This window comes from Danio aesculapii, chromosome 4 (genome assembly GCF_903798145.1).
Source record: "Danio aesculapii chromosome 4, fDanAes4.1, whole genome shotgun sequence".
Lineage (NCBI taxonomy): Eukaryota > Metazoa > Chordata > Actinopteri > Cypriniformes > Danionidae > Danio > Danio aesculapii.
In genome coordinates, this window is record NC_079438.1 from 58,207,013 (window position 1) to 58,229,961 (window position 22,949).

General features: G+C 34.9%; 1 protein-coding gene across 3 annotated transcripts in view; it reads left to right on the plus strand.

The window, feature by feature from the left end:
- The window catches only part of gas2l3 (growth arrest-specific 2 like 3), a 31,547-nt gene extending 9,709 nt beyond the window's left edge, over positions 1 to 21,838 (plus strand). Inside the window, exons 1-9 of one of the 3 annotated variants that reach the window (XM_056456253.1) lie at positions 3,510 to 3,597; positions 4,228 to 4,283; positions 8,866 to 9,043; positions 13,289 to 13,398; positions 13,486 to 13,624; positions 15,326 to 15,389; positions 16,051 to 16,186; positions 16,563 to 16,670; positions 18,107 to 21,838. In XM_056456253.1, coding sequence (XP_056312228.1) covers positions 4,257 to 4,283; positions 8,866 to 9,043; positions 13,289 to 13,398; positions 13,486 to 13,624; positions 15,326 to 15,389; positions 16,051 to 16,186; positions 16,563 to 16,670; positions 18,107 to 18,997 — 1,653 coding nt within the window. In that variant the 5' untranslated portion in view covers positions 3,510 to 3,597; positions 4,228 to 4,256 and the 3' untranslated portion in view covers positions 18,998 to 21,838. Of the gene's footprint in view, positions 1 to 3,509; positions 3,598 to 4,227; positions 4,284 to 8,805; positions 9,044 to 13,288; positions 13,399 to 13,485; positions 13,625 to 15,325; positions 15,390 to 16,050; positions 16,187 to 16,562; positions 16,671 to 18,106 lie in introns of those variants that run through there. The other 2 variants (XM_056456252.1, XM_056456251.1) reach the window with 2 other exon arrangements.
- The last annotated feature ends 1,111 nt before the right edge of the window (positions 21,839 to 22,949 follow it).

Here is a 22,949-nt window from a genome sequence, read left to right on the forward strand (position 1 = left end):
AAGAATCACAAAACAGAGTCAGTACTCTGTTATATAATCTTTAAGAGTGTCATTAATATTTAATGACATTTTAATGACAAATTCAGCTTGTACCACTGTAGTTGGTCTAAAACTATATTAATGATGCTATTGTAAAATTCATGAGACGGTTATAATCTCTTCATCACAGTCATGTTTATGACAGATTTATGACAAGTTTTGTTGTCTTGATAATGTCAAGTTGTCTTGACAAACACAAAAACAGCTGTAATGTATTTGCTTATGTCAATATGTCTTAACAAAGTGTCATCTTTGCATTAAAATGTCATAACAGAGCAAATGACACTTAATAGCAATTGTCATAAGCATGCGTAAAGTCATGTCGTGGTTTATGAACACCCTTTAAGAAAAGGTGTGACCTGATTTTTATACTGCATGAGTAAACAATGTCAGAGCTCTAAATTTGGACTGAATGATTCCTTAATACACAACAAATAAATGTCCAGCCCTAATCATGTAAGTCCTTTTGTGAAAAAGAAAATCACATTCTGCAGATGCTGAGATGTACATTATGAAATAGCTATCAACAATCAAGCGATCGCAGAGGATGCACGAGTTTTCAGAAACAATTGATGCTGCACATGTTTAGTAATCTACTCGATTGTTATTTTAAACCTGAAGTCTGAAGACAGACAGCATTATAACTCTAGTATTTCCTAATGTTTCATGGAGCAAACATTTTTAAAAAGCATTCGTAACATGCATGTGCAAATGTCAAAAATAATTTCTCGCTGAATATGAACACCTCTTCAATTAAAGTGCTATGTTTTTATCACCATCATCTGTTGAGAATCTGTTATTATCTCTATATTGAGGTAATTGCATTATAATTGCATGATGACGGCATTTTCATTTCACCGTCAACAAGCCTTTTTGCTTTAAAGAGACTCTGTGAAACACGTTCGGTAGTAAATAAACCCGCGGGTGGAGTGGTCAGACGTGTCTCTGCTTTACTGACCGACTCTTTATTTCCACGTTGGATATGCTCTGACGGAGGAATGTGGCCCTCGGGACTCTGCCACCCACTTCATCAGCCACACACATCAATTCTGGGTTTTGTGCTGTTTCTCATCTCCTCCGCCGCTTGACATTTTGTGGGCTTGAATGCACAGAAGATCGAGTCTCGTGCTGTTTTCTCCAGTAATGAACTCGTTCTCTTGCTCTCTCTGCTGTTTCATGTCTGGCTGGAGAGAGAAAGCTGTTGTTCATTCTCTTGCTGCCCTTCAGAAAGGAAAATATCAGATTCTTTTGTGTGCTGTCATGGAGGGGTTTGTTGTGGAGGATTGTGCAACTGACAGACGTTGGACTGTGTGTGCGTTTGGTGGATTTAGTGGTTTACAAGGACAGAAATTTGTAGCCATTGACTTTCATAGTATTTGTTTTTCCTACTATGGAAGTCAGTGGTTACAGGTTTTCAGCATTATTCAAAATATCTTGTGTTTGACAAAATCAGTAAAGAAACTACAAGGTTTACAAGGACAGAAATGTGTATTTTGACTTGGGTGTGACTATTGAAGTGGCATTGTGAGGACATGCATTTTGTCCTCATAATACAAAATGCTTTCAAATCACTTAAAGGGAGAGTTCATACACAAACGAGTTTCTTTTTTCCTGTTGAACACAAAAGTAGATATTTTGAAGAATGTTAGAAACCTGTAACCTACCATGGAGGTCATTGGTTATATGTTTTCAGCATTATTCAAATTATCTTCTTTTGTATTTATCGGAATCAATAAAGAAACTCGTAAAGGTTTTGAACCACTTGAGGGAGAGTAAACGGTGAGTATATTTTCAGTTTTGGGTGAACTATCCCAAACACATTTCGCATTCAGAATGTGTTTGTGTGTGTGTGTGTGTACTGGTTTAAGTGGTTTGCAAGGACAGAAATTAGTATTTTGACATGAGTGTGACTCTCTTAATGTGGTTTGTGAGGACGTGCCTTGTGTTCTTGTGATTCAAAATGGTTAAAAATCACACTTAAAGGGAAAGTTCACCCAAACATCAGTTTCTTTCTTCTATTGAATGCAAAAGTAGATATTTTGAAGAATGTTAGAAACCTGTAACCATTGACTTCCATAGTATTTGTTTTTCTTACTAAGGAAGCCATTGGTTATACAATAAGTTTTCAGCATTATTGAAAATGTCTTGTGTTTAACTGAATCAATAAAGAAACTCATAAAGGTTTGTAACCACTTGAAAAGAGTAAATAGTGAGTATATTTTAATTTCTGGGTAAACTATGCCTTTAACAGGGTTTTTCACGTATAAAATATGATGGGTTTGTTTGTGTGTGAGCGTGTGTACTAGTTTGAGTGGTATGCAAGGACAGAAATTAGTATTTTGACATGAGTGTGACTCTCTTAATGTGGTTTGTAAGGACGTGCCTTTGTGTTCTCGTAACTCAAAATGGTTAAAAATCACACTTAAAGGGAGAGTTCACCCAAAAATGTGTTTCTTCTATTGAACACAAAAGTAGATATTTTGAAGAATGTTAGAAACCTGTAAACATTGACTTCTATAGTGTTTGTTTTTCCTACGATGCAAGTCATTGGTTACAGGTTTCCAGCATTATTCAAAATATCTTTTCTTGTTTAACTGAATCAATAAAGAAACATGTAAAGGTTTATAACCACTTGAAAAGAGTAAATGGTGAGTTTATTTTAATTTATAATTTAATAAAAATGGTGTGTTATTTATTCTAAGCGCACATATTTTCTGGGTACTGCACCTCCTCATTACTTATGTATGCATGTGTATGAAATTGCAGCATGTGATTGGCTGACCAGCAAATGCGGAAGTGGAAGAGTGTGTTCCCCTAATACACCAAAAAACTTGGTTATAGCTAAAGTGTCCTTGTAATCCTTATAAACCTGTGTGTTCGGATTTTGACATGGGTATGACTCTATTCATGTGGTTTATGAGGACATGGCTTTTGTCCTCATAATTCAAAATGCTTAATCACATTTAAAGGGGCAGTTCACCCAAAATGAAAATTCTGTCATTATTTTCTCTCCCTTCACTCGTTCCAAACCTTTGAGTTTCTTGCTTGTGTTGAACACAAAAGTAGATATTTTGAAGAACGTTGGAAAACTTGTAACCATTGACTTCCATAGTATTTGTTTTTCCTACAGTGGAAGTCAATGATTACAGGTTTTCAGCATTATTCAAAATATCCTCTTTAGTGTTCAATAGAGGAAAGTAACTCATAAAGGTGTATATAACCACTTGAGGGAGTGTAAATAATGAGTAAATAAAATTTTTGTGTGAAGGATGCCTTTTTACTTTCAAAGTGTGTGTGTGTGTGTGTGTGTGTGTGTGTGTGTGTGTGTGTGAATGAGGGGGTTGTAACAATAGAGGCATTGTGAATGCTTGGCTGGGATTGGATGGGGGTTTGCTGTGCGGCTTCATTAGTCGGTCTCTCTCGCACTCATATCCTCTGTCAGTGTGTGTGTGTGTGTGTGTGTGTGTGTATGTTGGGATTTACTGCGCTGAGGTGTTTCTGGTGTGTCAGGTGGAGTTTCAGCTGGATCCCTACTGTGAGTGTGTGTGTTTGGCTCAGGTGAGCATCTGATGGAGATGTTGTCTGTGGTTTTAGGATTCACGTGAGTGTGTTATTGACTGTGTGTGTGTGTGTGTTGAAGTGGCATCTATGTGATTGTGTGTGTGTGTACTTGTTTTTCTATCACAGTGGGGACTTAAACCTGAATGCACACAGACTCTTGTCACCTTCATTGATGTAAACAGGCTTATAAATAATACAGAATGGCATATTTTGAAAATGTCTAAAATGCTTAGGGGGGTAAAACACACAGTCTGTTTAATAACATCTTCAGAGCTGTATGGGAAGCCCTCATCGGGATATGAGCGTGTGTGTGTGTGTGTGTGTTTGTAAGTAAATGAGACATTGGCTTTGTTTCCTCAGCTGTGCTCATGTTGACTGAACTGTCTTAATCTTGCCGCTTGTCTTTCTCTCTGGTATTTGGTCACAGTGATTTACATCTTTTCTTCATTCTGGATTACATCTTTAAATTAAAATATTCTTCATTTAATAAAAATTGAGCTGCATGCAATAAACATCATCCTCTTATTGGAGTTTAAGCTGTCATGCGCTGTGTTTTTGAGTGTTTGCAGGAAATGCGTGTCCTGTCTGAGCTGCCTTTTAACAGTGTTTTGTTTGTCTCTCTTTCAGAATGTGGACGTGAATCTCTTTTGTAACTAATGATGGCGGTTCAGGCTGGTTTGCAGGTATGATTATAATCTTTCTTGTATTTTGTTTGTGTCTGTGGAATCAGCTGAGAGATAAGATGCAGAATGAATTCAGACCTGCATCCTCTAGTTCAGTTTGAATGTGATTTTGGAGGAGGTTGACGATGCTCAAGATCTGAGCCGGTTTGAGTTTTAAGTTCACATGATGTAAAGCATGCAATAAAGATATAAATAAGACAATAATGATTTCATGTAATGTCCTATTCGACATTCTCCAAATAACCGGACATTTTAAAAGTAAAAACTGAGTGATATGGAATATAGATTTGTTTGGAAAAGAATGGGTTACATTAATCTGTGTTTTTGTCTAAATAAACTTATAAGATCATTTATTTTTAACATTTTAGATCTCAAGTCTGTCAAACAGCTTAACGAAAAGTTGAAAATGAGTTTGTTTTGATTGTAAAGAGCTACGTTTGTCAGAGTTTCAATAAAAAATACATCAAACAAATGCTACATCATGAGAAAATGGATATATATAAGAATCCTGGAGGAATCCTGGAGGAGTTGCTTCATTTAAAACTAATATAGTCATTTGTTTCAGCCAGGTTTCAGTGAGACCGAGTGCATTAAGATTGTTATCTGTTACTATTTCATTTATGATAAGTGCTTTAGGTGCTAGTGACCTGATGTTTAGGAGACCAAGCTTCATGAAATTTGTATTTTCACTTTTTAGTGGTTTTTCTGGTTTAATTCTTAATAGATTATTTCTGGAGCACACAGTACGTTTTGTTTCTTGATCTAATAATGTGAGGAACAGAAAACAGTCTCTATGGGGTTAGCTAGGTATGCATTACTGGTTATTTATGTGGGACGAATAGGACTCTGTATGGCTAAATTGTGAATTTATGTGGATTGAATTGGAATTAAATGTATTTGCCAAAATATAACGACGTAGAGGTTTAAATGATGCATCATAAACAATGTGCTTATTTAATTTAAGTGACTATTAGATGACAACAACGCTAATCTAAAAGTTACATTAAATGAGCATTCACATTTATATATCTATCTAATACCATCTGAGTCTAATAAATGAATTTTCTAATATCCAATAATAACTGACAATGCTCCTAACTAACATCTCTAATCTCTAACTTTATTAATAATAAACATATTATTATAATAAAAAGAAGTACATCTGCTCATTTCTTAAAGAGCAAACCTGACTCCAAACTGCTCGAACGCCATTCGTGTTCTAAACATGTCTGAGTTTAGAATTCGGAATTCTGATTAATCTGCGGAACCCATTCCAAATAGTTTTACACAGTCCTGTCTGTTGTAATAATTCAGCATCTGTGATATCTGATGTTGTGTGTGAAATGATTGCATTGATGAAATGCACTGTAAAAATGTGATAACTTTATGCAAGTAAAACCATTCCATCTTAGCACTGATAAGTTGACTTATTTTACATTATATGCACACAGTTAATTTACCTAATAGTTTTAAGTCAACAAATGTACTTGCTTTTTTAAATAAAAACAACTCAAATGGTTTTTATAGTGTAGCAGATGCATTTGATTTTAATTTAAGTCAGTTTATAGTTTGCATATAGGTTGCATTTGAAAAAGCATGTATCTGAATTCACCAGGATAGTAAACTTACAATATGAATTCCACACATTTCATTCAGGTTGTCCCAACACAAATTAAGTTAACTTAACAAATTAAAGTGGATTGAACATAAAAATTAAGTTGTCCTGAACAAATCTCAAGAATTGTGTTGTTTATTAAGCTAATTTTACATGAGTAGTAAGCAGCCAACTCCTTTTTTGAGTGTATAAGTGAGAAGAAGAGCCAACTTAAAGCAAAGACTAAGAGTGATTTCTCAATAAAATGTAGCTGAGTTGATTCTATGGGATGCTAATCACGATTGTCTTATATAAAATGCATGTCTTATTACCCAACTCGCCCACATGCAAACACTCTCCTGTTTAATTAGTCTGAGTCTTTGTGCAGGAGCTGAAGAAACACTCCATATGTGTGTTACTAGGAGCCCGAAGCTCTCTCGCTCTCTTTCTCTCTCTCTATTTCTCCTGGGAGTTTAATGCATGTGTGGGAACAGCAGGGTTCATGTGCACAAACTAGAGGTTATGGGATTTCTGTCAGGATGTCCTGCATGTGTTTGATTTGTAAAACAGGCTTTCGTTTTTCAGTCGTTCCCAGCACAGTGGTGTGGTTTGGGCTCATTTAAAGATGTTCATCTAGAGAATTAGGGAATGATCTGTTTTAGGTTGTGTGCTTCAAACAGATGTTCAGCCTCAGTCTCTTTAGGGGGCAAATGAATGTGAGAAGAAATGAGATATTATTATTGTTGTGTTAAAAGCAGCATTGTTAGTATTGATCAAATGTTTAAGGGTTTGTTTGAAAAACTACTCAAGTTTTTTTAGGGCTGGAAAAAATATTACATTGCGATTTATTTTGTTTTGCTGCTATATGAATCTAATTTCACCAGATGACTTGAATAGCTCTATTTGTAAAGATTTCATTGATTTAGATTAGACTGGGATGATCAAGTGTTTTTCTGTGCAGTGCATTTGCATAAATTACATGCAAAAATAAATAAATAAACAGTGTTTTTTGGTTTTCACAGTATTCAAGTTCAGAAATTGAACATTCAAATATAAAATAACATGGTCGTCATATTTATATTTAATATAAATCATATAAATATTTACTAATATCTTCATATTTTATTCTTCAATAAATAATCTAATCCTGCGATGCGACTGTTGTAGATACACACATTGCGATATCGATGCTCAAACGATATATTGCGCAGGCCTAGTGTAAAGCATGGTAAATGTTCAGATATAAGAGGGCTGTTTTGTCTGGTGATGCACTAAAAATATCATTTTCTGCTGACAGTGTAATTGCATGTCTGTATTTGCATATATGTTGGATGTTATGCTAAAATTCTTTGCTACATGGATGTGTTTTCTTAACTTGCAGCATGTTTGTGCTTTCTTAGCCACCGTAGTTTTCAGCTCTACAAAGAAAATGTTAGCTGCTGAAATTACTGTGCATTACTATTTTTGCCTAATGGTTAATGTGTTGTCCAATTATCAAATAAACTCACACAACATTTGTTTCTTAAACAAACTTACACAGGGAGTTATAAGTAGGCCCAGCCTGATCTCACGAGAAAACGTAACTATTTTACGTATAGTCAGTTTAGTGGCTAATTCATACGAGTTCAGTCGTACGAAATTGTACGATTTTAAAAAGGAGGCGTGGCACCTTACCCCACCCCTAAACCCAACCGTCATTGGGGGATGAGCAAATCGTATTAGTATATGGTATATTGTACGAATTAGATCGTACGAATTAGCGACTAAATCAAAAAGTTACGAATTGCCGTGAGATTGTAATGGTAGGCCCACACGGAATCTGCGCGCGCAGATTTCCGCAGATTTTAGCCCATCATTGAGTCTAATTATTTACTTGTGTAAATGTGTGTACATTTATATTATTCTGTTTTTTTTTTTATTAATTTCAGTTATATTATTGACTCATCTGAAAAATATTCATATGATTTATTTACAATAATAAATAGTAATAATGCAATAGTCTTTTAGTGGATATGTTATATGAGAGACTTGCTTTGTTTACCAAATAAAGTGGATCTAATTGGATTTGCATTGTAAACATTAAATAAAAGTTAAAGATTCTTTATTTTATATATTAAGGTTTTAGTTACGATACTCTAAAAAAAATAATTACACATAAATCCGCAGATTTTTAACAAAAATTTCCGCAGAAATAGCAAAAATGTCCGCAGATTCTGTCTGGCCCTATATTAGTCATGTCCTGGGGCAGACAGAATGAACTTTAACAGTATATTAGAATAACTATATTAAAATATGTCTACACTGTAAAAAAATATCCATAAGTTAGCAGTTTTCAGTATTTGGTGATTTCATGTTGTTGTTTTTTCTCTTTTTCTCCATTTATTTCTGCTTTTGAATAGCATTATGAGAGCTTTAACTTCCTTCCAACACCTTTTAACCTTGAAAAGTTGGAAAAAGTGACTTGTTTTAGTTATATCTTAAGTTATATCTTATACATTATATTATTTTAAACTACTAAAATGTCAATTAAGTCACTTTATAAAACTGTAGAGTCAACATCAAAAGTCGACAGAGCAGAGATAAACATCCCATAATGCATTTTAAAACCATAAATAAACAGAAAACACTTGTGAATCGCAAAATACAGAAACTTTACGAACTGTATTGTACACAAATCAAATAATCATTTGCATATTATTCAAATACGTTACTGAAATTAATATAAGAATGGAATACACACACACACACACACACACACACATTTATTTATTTACATAAGTAGTAAATAGATTCTGTCTTGGCCTCATGTTTGTTAGCTAAGTTTACTCGGAGTGAAACTGTCTTGATTTCACAAGTGTCACCATATTTCTGGAGAGGGGGTGTGTAGATAGTGTGAGGTGTTCATTCTCAGAAGAGTGTGTGTTTTTCTTTGTGCATCATCGGATGAGCGCAGGGTTGTTGAATGATCTCTTCCTCCTCTGGTTTCAGGCTTGGTACGGTGAGAAGTTTGATGTCCCGTTACAGAGCCCTCGTGGTCCGCGCTCTCCCCGTCCCGGCCCAGGTCTGGCTGATGTGTTCCAGTATGACCAATGGTTGGCAGTGCGGCACGAAGCCACGCTGGTGCCCATGCAAGAGGACCTCGCCATCTGGCTCAGCGGCATGCTGGGTAAATAAAAAAACATTGATTGTGTCTCACTCTAGGCTTTTGGCCCATCAGATGTTCTTGTTGCGATTAACTGCTGAAGCTTTTATCATGGTATTTAATTCACGTTTACTTGTATATTTTCATAATAACTATTGATTAAAAGCAGCTTCATAAAAGTTATTATTACATTACTATATACTAATAAATTACAGTCAGAATTAGAAAAGGTGGACAGTACGTAGATAGTTAACCACATAAATCCTTAGTGTGTTGCTTTAATTTGTATATACATGCTCAGATTAAACGAATGTTTCAAACCAATTACATTGTAAAAGGATGATAGGAGAAAACCCAGCTGAACACAGGGATGCCAACTGACCCAGCTGGGTCTCGAACCAGCAACCTTCTTGCTGTGAGGCAACTGCGCCACTCTGTCAACCCTTTTACAAGCAACAGATAAACAAACTTAGTTTTCGATCATCACATCACGCATGCGCAAATTATTTAAATATTAATGTTCCTGTTCAACACAAAAATGTTTGTCCAGAAAACTCAGTTAAACATGTAGACTTAGCATTTTAGCGGATATTGTTGACATCACATATATTTTTATGTAGATCAATAGTTATTCACAATTTCTTAGTATATATGACAGAAAAAGTACAGTGTGCTGAAGAAATGGTGATTTTATTTTTTACAGTGTACAATGGGTAACACTACAATAACATAGTAAACGTTAGTAATGCATTCAAATCAACAGTGAGAAATTGCCATATTATACATGCATGTTAAACTGCTTTTGTAGATTAATACGTTTTACTTTAATTAGATGTAATGAACTGGGGTCCGTTCTTCATACCTCGCTTCAAATCAAATCACTTTTATTGTCACATCATCAGCAGCACGTGTGCTGTGATGAGTGAAAAGCTTAGGTGCTGGCTCCAGACAGTGCAAAATACAGACAGTGCAAAATACAACAACAGTGCAAAATACAGACAGTGCAAAATACAACGACAGTTTAATATAGTTTAAAGTCTATAAATGGTCTAATATTATAGTTTAATATAGTTTAAAGTCTATAAATGGTCTAATATTATAGTTTAATATAGATTAAAGTCTATAAATGGTCTAATATTATAGTTTAATATAGATTAAAGTCTATAAATGGTCTAATATTATAGTTTAATATAGTTTAAAGTCTATAAATGGTCTAATATTATAGTTTAATATAGATTAAAGTCTATAAATGGTCTAATATTACAGTTTAATATAGTTTAAAGTCTATAAATGGTCTAATATTATAGTTTAATATAGTTTAAAGTCTATAAATGGTCTAATATTATAGTTTAATATAGTTTAAAGTCTATAAATGGTCTAATATTATAGTTTAATATAGTTTAAAGTCTATAAATGGTCTAATATTATAGTTTAATATAGTTTAAAGTCTATAAATGGTCTAATATTATAGTTTAATATAGTTTAAAGTCTATAAATGGTCTAATATTATAGTTTAATATAGATTAGTCTATAAATGGTCTAATATTATAGTTTAATATAGTTTAAAGTCTATAAATGGTTTAATATAGTTTAAAGTCTATAAATGGTCTAATATTATAGTTTAATATAGTTTAAAGTCTATAAATGGTCTAATATTATAGTTTAATATAGTTTAAAGTCTATGAATGGTCTAATATTATAGTTTAATATAGTTTGAAGTCTATAAATGGTCTAATATTATAGTTTAATATAGTTTAAAGTCTATAAATCGTCTAATATTACAGTTTAATATAGTCTAAAAAGCCTATAAATATTATAATATTATAGATTAATATAGTGTAAAAAGCCTATAAATAGTCTAAAATTATATTATTTAGTATTTCAATATCATATAGGGTGTTAATGAATGTTAATGAATGAAAATAAATCCGAATGAATTAAGATTTCAAGCATTTGGTGCTGTGAAGGAATATTGAATACTGAATATTCTTTAAAAGCTCTTGAGTATAGTGTTCTTAAACTTATATATTAAGTACTATTATATTATAAATAATAATTATTCACAGTATTTTGAGGTGCCCATGATATTAATTTTGTGTTTTATAATGATATATTGAATTGTTGAATATATGCATATGTCTCCTCTCAGTGCTTGAAAGCAGAGAAATCCTGCTATTATTAGCCTAAACGTTTTTTCCTTTCCTGAAACCTAAAGCCTCATATATGGAGCACAGAAGTGTGGGAAACTGTGTTAGCCTGGTATAATGCTGATATATAACTCCTGAAACAAGAACTCAATCTCTCAGTCTTTGTGTAGTAATGGAGGGTGTTGGCTTCACCTGTCTGTCTACATGTTCATTCCAGCCTAAAGAAAGACAGTCGCCCGTTAAAGCTTGTTCACCCATAAACCCATTGCTCTGTTTGTTTCTGTTTCTGAGATTAAGTCCTTGTAATCCTATCGTCCGATAATACGCTGAGCATGTTGGGGAATTTGAACAGAATACTAAAGTGTGACTGCTTTGTGCTGTCGGCCTTGTTTGTTGGGCTGTGCGTTATGGAAGAAAAATGCAGTAAGTGATAGCAGGCTAAGTAATGTGATGATATGATATTTTTACTATTTCATATTATCTAGTGGAAAAGAGAGCATCACTACAGCTTCTGAAAGTGAACAGCCACGTTTTACTGTTGCATAAATCAATTTGTTAGACGTTTTAACAATGTAAACAAACAAAAATTTTATACAGCAAGTAAAATAAGTATCAAACACGTCATGTTTTTGTTTTCCTGGGAATAATATTTTTGAGGGAGCTGTTGACATTAAGCCAGATTTTGGTAGAAACCAAAACAATACATTAATAAAAATAAAACAAAACAAAATAAAATGAGTTCTGTGTTATAACACTGGAATGACACAAGGAGAAAGTGCTGAACTACTGAAACATATTTAATACTTTTATATAAAAAGGTTTTTTAGGTGATGGCAGCTTAAAGACGCCTCTCATATGGAGAATAAAGCCTCATGTATTGCTCAGGTGTGAGTTTTTCACAGACTTCAACAGAGTGTCAAAACCTTGATGGATCAGTTGGTCTCGTCTGTCAAATCTGAGCTTTACTTTGTATTCTCTATTGGATTGAGGTCAGGTGATTGGCTGGGCCATTCTACAGCTTGATTTTCTTTCTCTGAAAGCATCTGAGAGTCTCCGTGTCTGTGTTTTGGATCATTATCTTGCTGAAATATCCACCCTGGGTTCATCTTCATCCTCCTGCTAATGTGGATGTTGAACTGAAGCAGCTGATATTCATTTACACTGATAAAAGGCAGAGGGTTGCTGAAGAACTACTGGGAGATTTCAGCTGCTGTCTGGGCTTTCACTGCCTTTCCACACCTCCCTTTCTTCGTGTGTTCAATACTACTTTTTCCCTGTGTCATTATATTTTATTACACACAACTTCATTTGTTAACTAATTAGTTTAGTTTTCTTTGCATATATGGATTTCTTTGGTTATTACCAACTTCAGGTGAAAATTTCCAGTCAACGGCACCTTTAGAAATGTGTTTTCTGAGAAAAATGGTGACCTGTTCGATACTTATTTCCCTCACTGTGTATGTGTGTGTGTGTGTGTGTGTGTGTGTATATATATATATGTATATATGTATGTGAGTGTGTGTGTGTGTGTGTGTGTGTGTTTATATATATCTCAAAATCGCATATAAATGTGAAATGCAAATAAAATCAATTTTTTGCTGTCTTATTGCTTTATTTATTGATCCCAAATGTTGTAGTAGTCCTTTAGTTTGCCCATTAGGTATTTCTTTTCAGTGCAATGTACAAATCTGACAAACCAGGGGTCAATGGATGGACTTTATTTGAAGAGTTTCGATGCAAAAACCTTTAAATGCCATTTAATATTATTTTCTAAAATTAGCATTTTTCTCCAACTCCTGTGTGTGGACTCAGAGATTTTACTTTTATAGTGACAAATAAGTTCTTTTCATTCCCTTTAAAGTGAAACAACTGAAGTTAAATATAGGAGGCTGAGAAAAATGCTCATTTTAGGAGGGCCTTTTACACGTCTTGCATAATACACTTTAGTCTTTCAGCAATATAAAATGACTATGTTAAAAACACGTACACTGAGAAATGGATTGTTGGTGAATATGACAGAACGACATAATTCAGTCGGGATGAGCTCAGACATTTTCAGCTCAGACTGAACTCAAAGCGCACATTTCAGTTGTAACTGGAATAGATATATGTGTTTTTGCAGGCGAGCCGCTGTCAGCCGAGCGCTTCATGGAGGAACTGGACAACGGTGTCAGATTGTGTCGATTAGTCGGGATTCTGCAGAGTAAAATCCCAGAGGACTCAGAAACAGCGGTGAGTAAATGCACATTCAGTAGAATAAAGCTTGTGTGAACACACCACTGTTTGTTTCTAGATCCTATATCTGTGTTTTGTTAACAGATGCCCTCAAAGAAAATCCACTTCAAGAAAAATGCCTCTCCTGGATCGTTTTTCGCACGGGACAATACGGCTAATTTTCTGTCCTGGTGTCGTCACGTTGGAGTGGATGAAACTTATCTGTTCGAGTCTGAGGGTTTGGGTAAGAAAACTACTCGTTTAAGAAGTTTTATCAAGGTGCAGCTCAAAGAAAATGCTGATTATGTTAGATATTTGTTGTATTGAGGTGCAAACTAGATTGGATGTTTTCTGCATTCCCGCATATGTTTCTTGCCTTGCTGAATATCCAGATTGTGCCTCTAAATAGCTGTTAAACATTATATTTACTTAATTATCTTGTCACTGTCTGTAGTTTCATTATATGAGGACTTAAACATGAATTTGAGCTCCAGAGCTGATCTGAGATTCCCTTTACCAACATTTCACACATTTATTTACATTTATTTAAACTCAACTCAACTTTTTTAATAAACACTTAGTTTAACTAAAAGAAATGATGACAAATGTTTTACTAATGTACATGTGTGTACAAGTGTATTTTGCAACCTAATAATAATATATGTTTTAATTAATTCACTTACTGCCACACACTGTTTTTGCCCATTTATCAACAATAATCCACATTTTAAAGCAGATTTTTTTCTTAAAAAGACTAAATTAAAGTGTTTAAATAATATTGAAGGATTTACTTTTTTTTAATTAATTAATTAATCTTTAAAAGTTTTATGCATGCAATTTGATTACCAGAATGTTTGGCAACACATTTGTATAACATTTATAAATCAGAATATTCAGATACAACAACAAAACTGATCAATAAAAATATATAATTATAATAGCAATAATAATATCAATAATACAATAATAATAAAATAAAAATAGTTAATTATAATGAACTACAATAATATCTAATAATATTCGTAATTATAATTATTATATTAATGTATTTATTATATGTACAAATTGATTTATTATTATTGTAATTATTATTACAGTGTTAATATAATAATATTGTTATTATTATTAATATTAATATTATTATTATTATTATTATTATTATTACTTTTTAAATTTGATTCCATTGATTACTATCATGCTTTGAGTATTGAGGTTTAGGTATGCAATATAACACAATAAAACATGGAATTGGTATATAAAAAAAGAGATCTCTTATCTGCTCGCTATATGGCTCATGAATATTTGATATAAATATTCTAAAATACAAATATGTATAAATATTATATAAATAAATCACAACACCAAAAGTAAATGAGCCATTGTGCATGTAATTTGCATTGAGCTGCTCTCCAGAACGGACATCTGTATTATCCATTAGAACAGGACTTTAATCAGGTTGGCTAAATTAATGTACTTAAAGAGAGCCCGGCATCCTTCTGTCCTGTTCTCTGGGCTGGTGTGTGTTTCTCTGAGCTCGTAATCGTGTCAGAGGATCTGCGGTGTGTGTACGTCAGCTGATCTGCGGCCCCGTAAATCCCACGTCTTAATGGGTGAACGGGATTTAAGGTGTCAATCATTAACCTGACGGCCCTGAGACTGATGCTGCGTCCCAATTCGCATACTTGTACTACATCCTAAAGTATGTAGTTTTGAGTGTGTGACAGAAGAATATGGAAGTAGTCATTCATAGTCATTCAAACAACTTTACTGAAGCTTCTTTACTTGATGGTTGATCTCGCATGGCTGCCATGTTTGTAGTTTGTTTATAGTTTTTTACCTAAATTTGTAGTCCAAATGCACAATGTATTGTGGGCAATATCTTTTAAAAATATTTAGAGTGTGTATCTATATTAATTTGTGTGTGTGTGTGTGCTGTGTTCCTCAGTGCTGCATAAGGAGCCACGTCAGGTGTGTTTGTGTCTGCTGGAGATCGGCCGGATCGTCTCCAGGTGAGTGAACCTGCCTTTTGATCCTGCAGGTGACAGATGTCAGCCTGTCTGGGGGGTCAGAGATCACGGGGCTGCTTTAGGGGCTTATGAGTTGGGTTGGGGGCAAATTTACCTGGATTGTAGTGGATTGCAGTGGATTTAGTTCAGTGCTTAGAGCAGCTATTGTACCGTGTCTGCGTCTACACTGTTAAAAATTGCAGGGTTCCACACAACCCCTTCATGTTTTTCCAGCACAAATTGATTAAGTTAACTTAATATGTTAATAAGTTGATTGATTGTAAAACAATGGCAGCACGGTGGCTCAGTGGTTAGCACTGTCGCCCCACACCAAGAAGGTCACTGAGTCCCGGCTGGGGCAGTTGGCGTTTCTGTGTCCTAACACATGCGTTATAGGTGAATTGATGAACTGAATTAGCCATAGTGTATGAGTGTGTGTGAATGTGAGGGTGTATGGGTGTTTCTCAGTACTGGGTTGCAGCTGGAAGGGCATCCACTGCTTAAAACATATGCTGGAATAGTTGGTGGTTCTGATAAATACGTGACTAAGCCGAAGGAAAACGAATGAATGAATGACTGATGCCATTAATAGGCTAAAATGCATGATTAAACAGTCAATGTGAGCGTCCCTAGTTGTGATGGTAAAGATGTTTTGTTTTGGTAGGTATGGGATCGAGCCTCCTGTTCTGGTTAAACTGGAGAAGGAAATTGAACTGGAGGAAAGTATGATGATGACTGATCACTCGTCTCCTGTGAAAACATTCACAGTGTGCTGTCAACACGGAGCCATGTATCACGCTGTGAGTAACACACACACACACACACACATTTACTAAACACTGCTTGCTGAGAACAGGCTTTTATGCTTGACTTGAAGAACTGTCTTAGTATTTTCAGCTTTATTATTTGTTAACCATCCTTGGTTGCGTTTATTATTGTTTGTTGAGTGTGTAAATCACAGCTGTTGTTTAAAGCTTCACATGGGGAAAATGTTTGTCTGGAACGCTAACAAATTCCCTCTCTGAGCCCAATAGCAGCAGGAAACCCTCAGGTCTGGAGGTCTGATGATGACCTTTATACACATAATCTCCAGCAAACTGGCTCTAATTTTTCCAGCATGTGCAATTAATTGAACTTTTCCCTGATTTCATTGACACACATTGCATTGATTTGTAGGATCGTGCAGATCAGGATGAGCCTCCTTGTAACTGCACACAGAAGTTTTCTATTGAGTATCTGTCTGAAGGACGATACAGACTCGGAGACAAGATCCTGTTCATCAGGGTAAGGACATCATTTCTGAATTATTGTCTACTTACAATCCAACAAGTGTTGCATATTACTACAAACGAGTGTAAAGCAGGGTTATTTATATAATATATAGTTTTGAATAAGTCATGCTGAATATAATCCCATTATAAACTCGCTGCGTTTAAGGTCTGGTTTGCTTAAAATCAATCATCTTCACTGCCTGATTGAGATGCACAAATAAAGTGTGTCTCAGCCCAGACTAGCACTAGCACTTTTATAATTTCCATTGTTCTGCATCATGTCTCTTTTAAACATGGACATATATTTTACCACAGTATTTTCAGTGGAGTTTCAGTGCTGACCTGCTGCTCCTGGTAGTGCTTACGTTTAAACTGCCTTTCATCTTGTTAAAGAACAACTAAAATAATGTTTAAGTCTATTTAACTGATTATATTTTAATGAAATTACATTATCAATGCTGTGAAAGGAACCTTATGAAATTGAAAAGTCACTTTAACCTTTCACCTGTAGTTTATCGGTGGCTGAAAAAACACTTGCCGTCCATATAGGCCATTGAATGCTGAAATGTGTGTGTGTGTGTGTGTGGTTATTAAACATGGAGGAAGGATTAAAACTGCATACATCAGCAGAGAGAAGTCTGTGCGATTCACTGGAATTTTCTATTACATTATTACACTATTGTCAGGAATACTTGATTCTGATTAGTCAGTCACAACATTCCACTGTACGTTATTTCCAGAGAACAACTGTATTAATTAATAACACAGGCTTAAAATCATCTTAATCTTCAATGAATTCTGTCTGTCTGTCTGTCTATTTATCCATCCATCCGTCCATCTGTCTGTCTATCTCATGGCTGTTTCTGTTTGGCACTATTTTGTGTCTGAAGAATACATAGGTTAGTGCAGTGTTTCCCAACCTTGTTCCTGAAGGCACACCAACAGTACACATTTTCAACCTCTCCCTAATCAAACACACCTGAATCAACTCCGCAGAACATTAGAAAAGACCCCAAAAACCTGACACGAATGGGTCAGATAAGGGAGACATCCAAAATATGTACTGTTGGTGTGCCTCCAGGAACAGGGTTGGGAAACACTGGGTTAGTGTATGCTCCATTCAGCAGTTTTTGCCTTTAATTAGAGAATGAATAAACTGTTATGGCTCAGAACAATGTTTTGGATGTATTAAATTACATCCAGGAGGTTGTTTTCAGTCTTATACAGCAGTGCTGCACTTCACGTCAGGCTGCCGATAAACCTGACTGCTTCATTCTGAGATAGCATCCATCTGGATGTACTTTATCCCTTATTTAATGAATTAATTATCCAAAAAACATTTCAATAGTTAGTTTTTGACCAAATGAAAACGTTCTGTTTCCATATAAATGAGTATTTTGTGCGTCTTCAGTTGATGAGGTTAATTACTAAATAAACTCGTCTCTCCAGATGCTCCACGGGAAGCATGTGATGGTGCGTGTGGGTGGAGGCTGGGACACTCTGAAGGGATTTCTGCTGAAATACGACCCGGACCGCGTGCTGCAGTTCACCACTCTAGAGCAGAAGATTCTAGCCTATCAGAAAGGCCCATCCAGCTCAGGCTCCACCCACAGTTCACAGGCAGCACAACCACCAACTATGGACCCAATTGCAGCAGTAAACCTTCTACCAGAATCCTCCTCTTCGTCATCATCATCCTCCACAACATCAGTGTATAAACCCAGCACACCCCGCAGCGTCACCCAGTCACCCGCATCCACTCCATTAATTACTCGTAAAGCTGCAGCACCCAAGAAAATCTTTAACACGCCCACATCTTCCCCTAAAACCACCCCTCTTTCATCACCCGTCCCAAAACGAAGCCCCCTTCCCCAGTCTAGTCTATCTGGAGTTTCTCAGAAAGCAGTTTCCAAGACTAAACTGCGTCCACGTGGATCTCCATCTCAGCCCCGCAGTCCCGTCTGTCCTGAGCCAACATGCAAACAGCCCAAATCTTCAGCTCCGTCTGCGCAGAAACCTCCAGCGGGACCCGTCCGCACACGTATCGCACAGAGACGCCCTCCATCCCCGGCTTTAGACTCAAAAAAACCCTGTTCTGCTTCCCCACGGGCTCCTATTACCCTCACAAAACCCTCTCAGGGTAAATCTGTAGAGCAGAGCACAACTGGTAGCAATAAAACAACCACCAGGAAACCTTTGGCTAGCAGTAACCCGCCTGTTCATGTTGCTGCTGTGACAAAACCAGCTCCAATAAACACTAAATACAGCACACGGACTAAAGCCAGCAAAAGAGATGAGCCCTACTTTGAGATGAACAATAAGAGAAGGGGGAAGAACTGAGGATGCTGGGAAATGTACACTGTACAAAAAAATATCTGTTAATTGAGAATTTCTGTATTTTTGTGTGTTTTCTGTTTATTTGTGGTTGTGAGTTGCATTATGGGATGTTGATCTCTGCTATGTGGACTTTTGATGTTGAAAATTCAACTCTACAGTTTAGCAAAGGGACTTTTATTGACATTTTAGTCATTTGAAATGATGTGCAAGTAATAATATCTAGAGATATAAGTCTGGATAATAACAGAAAATGTGCTGCAGTTTGTTACAAGGTTTTTGTAGCGTAATAAACAACACCAACCCATACAATAGAGCACTTTAAACTATTAGAAAAGTCTCTTTTACACACTTTTCAAGGTTAAAAGTTGTTGCAAGATGTCATAATGCAATTCAAAAGCAGAAATAAACTGGGGAAAAATAAAAACAGGAATCCAACAATACAGAAAACTGCTAATTTACAGATATTTTTCGCTGTATTCTTTGTTTGTTTTTTACATAGGTGCAATTCAGTCTTGCTTCACATATGAAGTCTAGTCGGATACAATTTTTAGTTTGATTGAATGAATATAAGGCAGTTTAATTGGTTGTAGGTTTCTGAATCTGTGAGTATATGGTTTTAGAGTACATTTCTAGTGGACAAGCTATGAAAATTTGACTTGGGTACAACCAACAAACGGCTTCATTTTTATTTATCAAATTAAATTAGCCACAAACTGTTTTCTTTACATCTCTCAAAGCTTTCGAATCACTCTGCAAAAAAAAAAAAGATTTTTTTTTTTCTTGTTTCATTCTTGAATTGTCTTGTTTATAGTACAAATATCTAAAAAAAAATCTTACGTCAAGAAGAATTTTCTAGATGAGTTACTCATATTGTCTTGTTTTAAGAAGTAATAACTCAAGTTAGAGTTTGTTCTCCTAAAATAAACTAAATCTGCCAGTGGTGTTAGCAAAGTAAACTTATTTCAAAGCAAAAACAAGATTATATTTCTTATTTTAATGATAAACTCAGTTAATTTTAACTCATTATTTCTGAAAACCAAACAATATTAATATTTGTCTCAAAATGCTTCTTGATTGTAGAATTTTTAGGTAATTGGACTAGAAACAAGACAACTCGAAGTAAGAAACTCTTTTTTTTTGCAGTGCAGTCTTTTGTGCCATACTAAAACACATCAGGACATGCCTCAGATGCATTTATTTGTTTTTAATATCAATTTCTAGCTACTGTAATTATCATTATTTTAGCTAAGAGGTTATAGGGTTTAATTTAAGTCTGTTTAAAAGTATGCACGGTTCAATTATATCATCACTGTGTTTAATATCTGTTACTCTGGGTCAGTTCATGTTTGTAATTTGATTTTTGACTCCTGATTGAGTTAAATCTGGATCATACTGATTATATATATCAATGATGCAATGTTTTACTGTATGTTGATGTCTTCCATCTGAGCTCATTAGAAAAGCCAGCAGAAATTAAGGTAAAAGTGTGTGCATGCGTGTGTGTTCATGTATGAGCAGATGCGCTGTGTGCATTCAGATCATGTAATACTGTAAAACACGTGCCGTTTCCACATCATATTTACATTGAGAGCACTGTTGTACTGTATTACATAACCCTCCAAGCAATTGTGTGTTAAATAGACATCTAATAGATATCTTAACATGGATGCCTTTGCTAAAAACAAGGCAGATCTTGGACTTTCAGTCAAAATCTAATAGACATCTAGGAATAGCCCAAAACTAGATTAATCATTAAATAGACAGATTAGATCAACTTCACATGTGTAGTTATGTATTGCTGTGTATTTGATGACTGAATTAGTTTTAAGCTATTCTTAGACGTCTATTAGATTTTGACAGATGCGCTGTGTGCATTCAGATCATGTAATACTCTAAAACACGTGCTGTTGCGTTTCCACTTTATATTTAAATGGAGAGCACTGTTTTAGTTACAAAACCGACCAAGCAATTGTGTGTCAGTTTGACATCTAATAGACATCTAGCATGGATGTCTTTGCTAAAAACAAGGCAGATCGTGGACTTTCAGTGAAAAATCTACTAGCCCAAAACTAGACTAATGACCAAATAGACAGATTAGATAGACTTCACATGTGTAGTTATTTATTGCTGTGCATTTGATGATTAGTCTAGTTTAGAGCTATTCTTGGACATCTATTAGATTTTGACTGACAGCTCAAATTTAGCTTTGTTTTAGCTAAGATGTCTATGTTTAGACATCTATTAGACTTCTTTTAAACACAAAAAGATGCTTGCTGGGACATGTGTAGATCCTCGGACACCCCATAAATATGCAGAAACATTTTTCTACGACAACCAAAGCAGATTTATTTTGTTTGTTTGTTTGTTTGAATCTCAAATAGCATTTTTAGAGCACATTTTAAACTCATTTTTTTAAGTATTTAGGGTTTTTTGTGTGCCTTAAATTTGTGTTTCGTTGGATTGTGTTTATTGTCAATGATCCGTATTCAATATGGATTGTTAGTTTGGTTTAATCTGCATGCGTGTTTTTAAGTTGGTCAGTCAGCCAGCTGTTATTAAATAAACACTACATCCTTTACGGAGCGCAAATATACTACTGATACAGTCATGCTTATTAACACCTCCGCTATTATGATGCTAAATATGTTTCGGTTCATTAAAGAGTTTATACAGAAAGGTTATTATATAAGGTATTAGTTTTCGGATTATGGTTAATTCTTTTACATGTGTTTTCATGTTGTCAGATTGTGTGTGAGAAATTCATCCAGCACTTTATGAAAATGTTTGTTTTGAATGTAGCTTGTTTTGTTTGTCTGTGCTCTTCAAATAAAGATCTATACTGCATTTGTTGCCTTTTTTGAGCATCATCTGAGAGCTTGCTGTATAATTGAGTTATCTTATTTCATCTGCAGGCATTGTGTGAACATTTAGGATAATATTACAGTGTAACTGGTTTTCCTACACTATTTTCTCCTCTGTTATAATCCATGTGAATCTATGTAATGCTTCTTGATGAGATTATAGTAAGAGTTGATGTGTGTGATGGTGCTGCATCCTTGTGGATAAGAAGACAAAGTGCAAGTTGAATGTTGTCAGCATTTCACGTTTGACTTCCACACTAAAATTATTACAACTGATATACTTTCAGTCGACTTGTATTTACGTTTAATCAAGTTAAATGTGCTAAAATACCAAAAAACTACTTATTTTAAAAAAAAGTCGTCTAAAATCCTTGAATATAGTCTAGTCTTTTAATTTGTCATCAAGTTTCTTGAAATATGCATTACTTTTTTTGCATATAAACAAAACCGCTTACATCGAATGACATTTTAATGGATGCCTACAGTAAATCATGGTAAAACAGTGTAAAACCCAGGAATCAAACTGCGTTGAGGTGTTCTTCAATGTTTAACCACAAGAGGGCGAATTTGACCAACTTTTACAACCTTATCTGACTGTGTGCAGCTGTTTGTCTTGGTTTTCACACACACACAAACACAGGCTACTTAATATCTGGGGGTTTTTGTGTTTAGAAAAACTAGATGATATCTGTTTTAGTTGTGCATCTGTCAGATAATGGACTACTACTAAACAGATTAGCTGGACAATCTGGTCCAGTGGCTTATGTCTAAAAACTACTCTGATGATGCAGGTTTTTGAGTTTTCTGCATGTAAACACAATCACCGTTCAGTTTTTATGCCTACATTTTTCTCTCTGTGAGGTTTGAATGGCTTCCCTTATGATTTGTCCAGTCTATTTATTTATGACCAGATCACATTTTATATTTTAAAGACATTTTATGCACAAAGAACAATTGTTTCCGATAAAATCCTGATCATCATAACGTCGTTATATACATTTCCATCACAATACTAAATTATCATATTTCCAGGTTTTCGATCACTATGAAAGTATCCGTTGTTTTGCACAGCTATGCATATATAAGTAGTTACA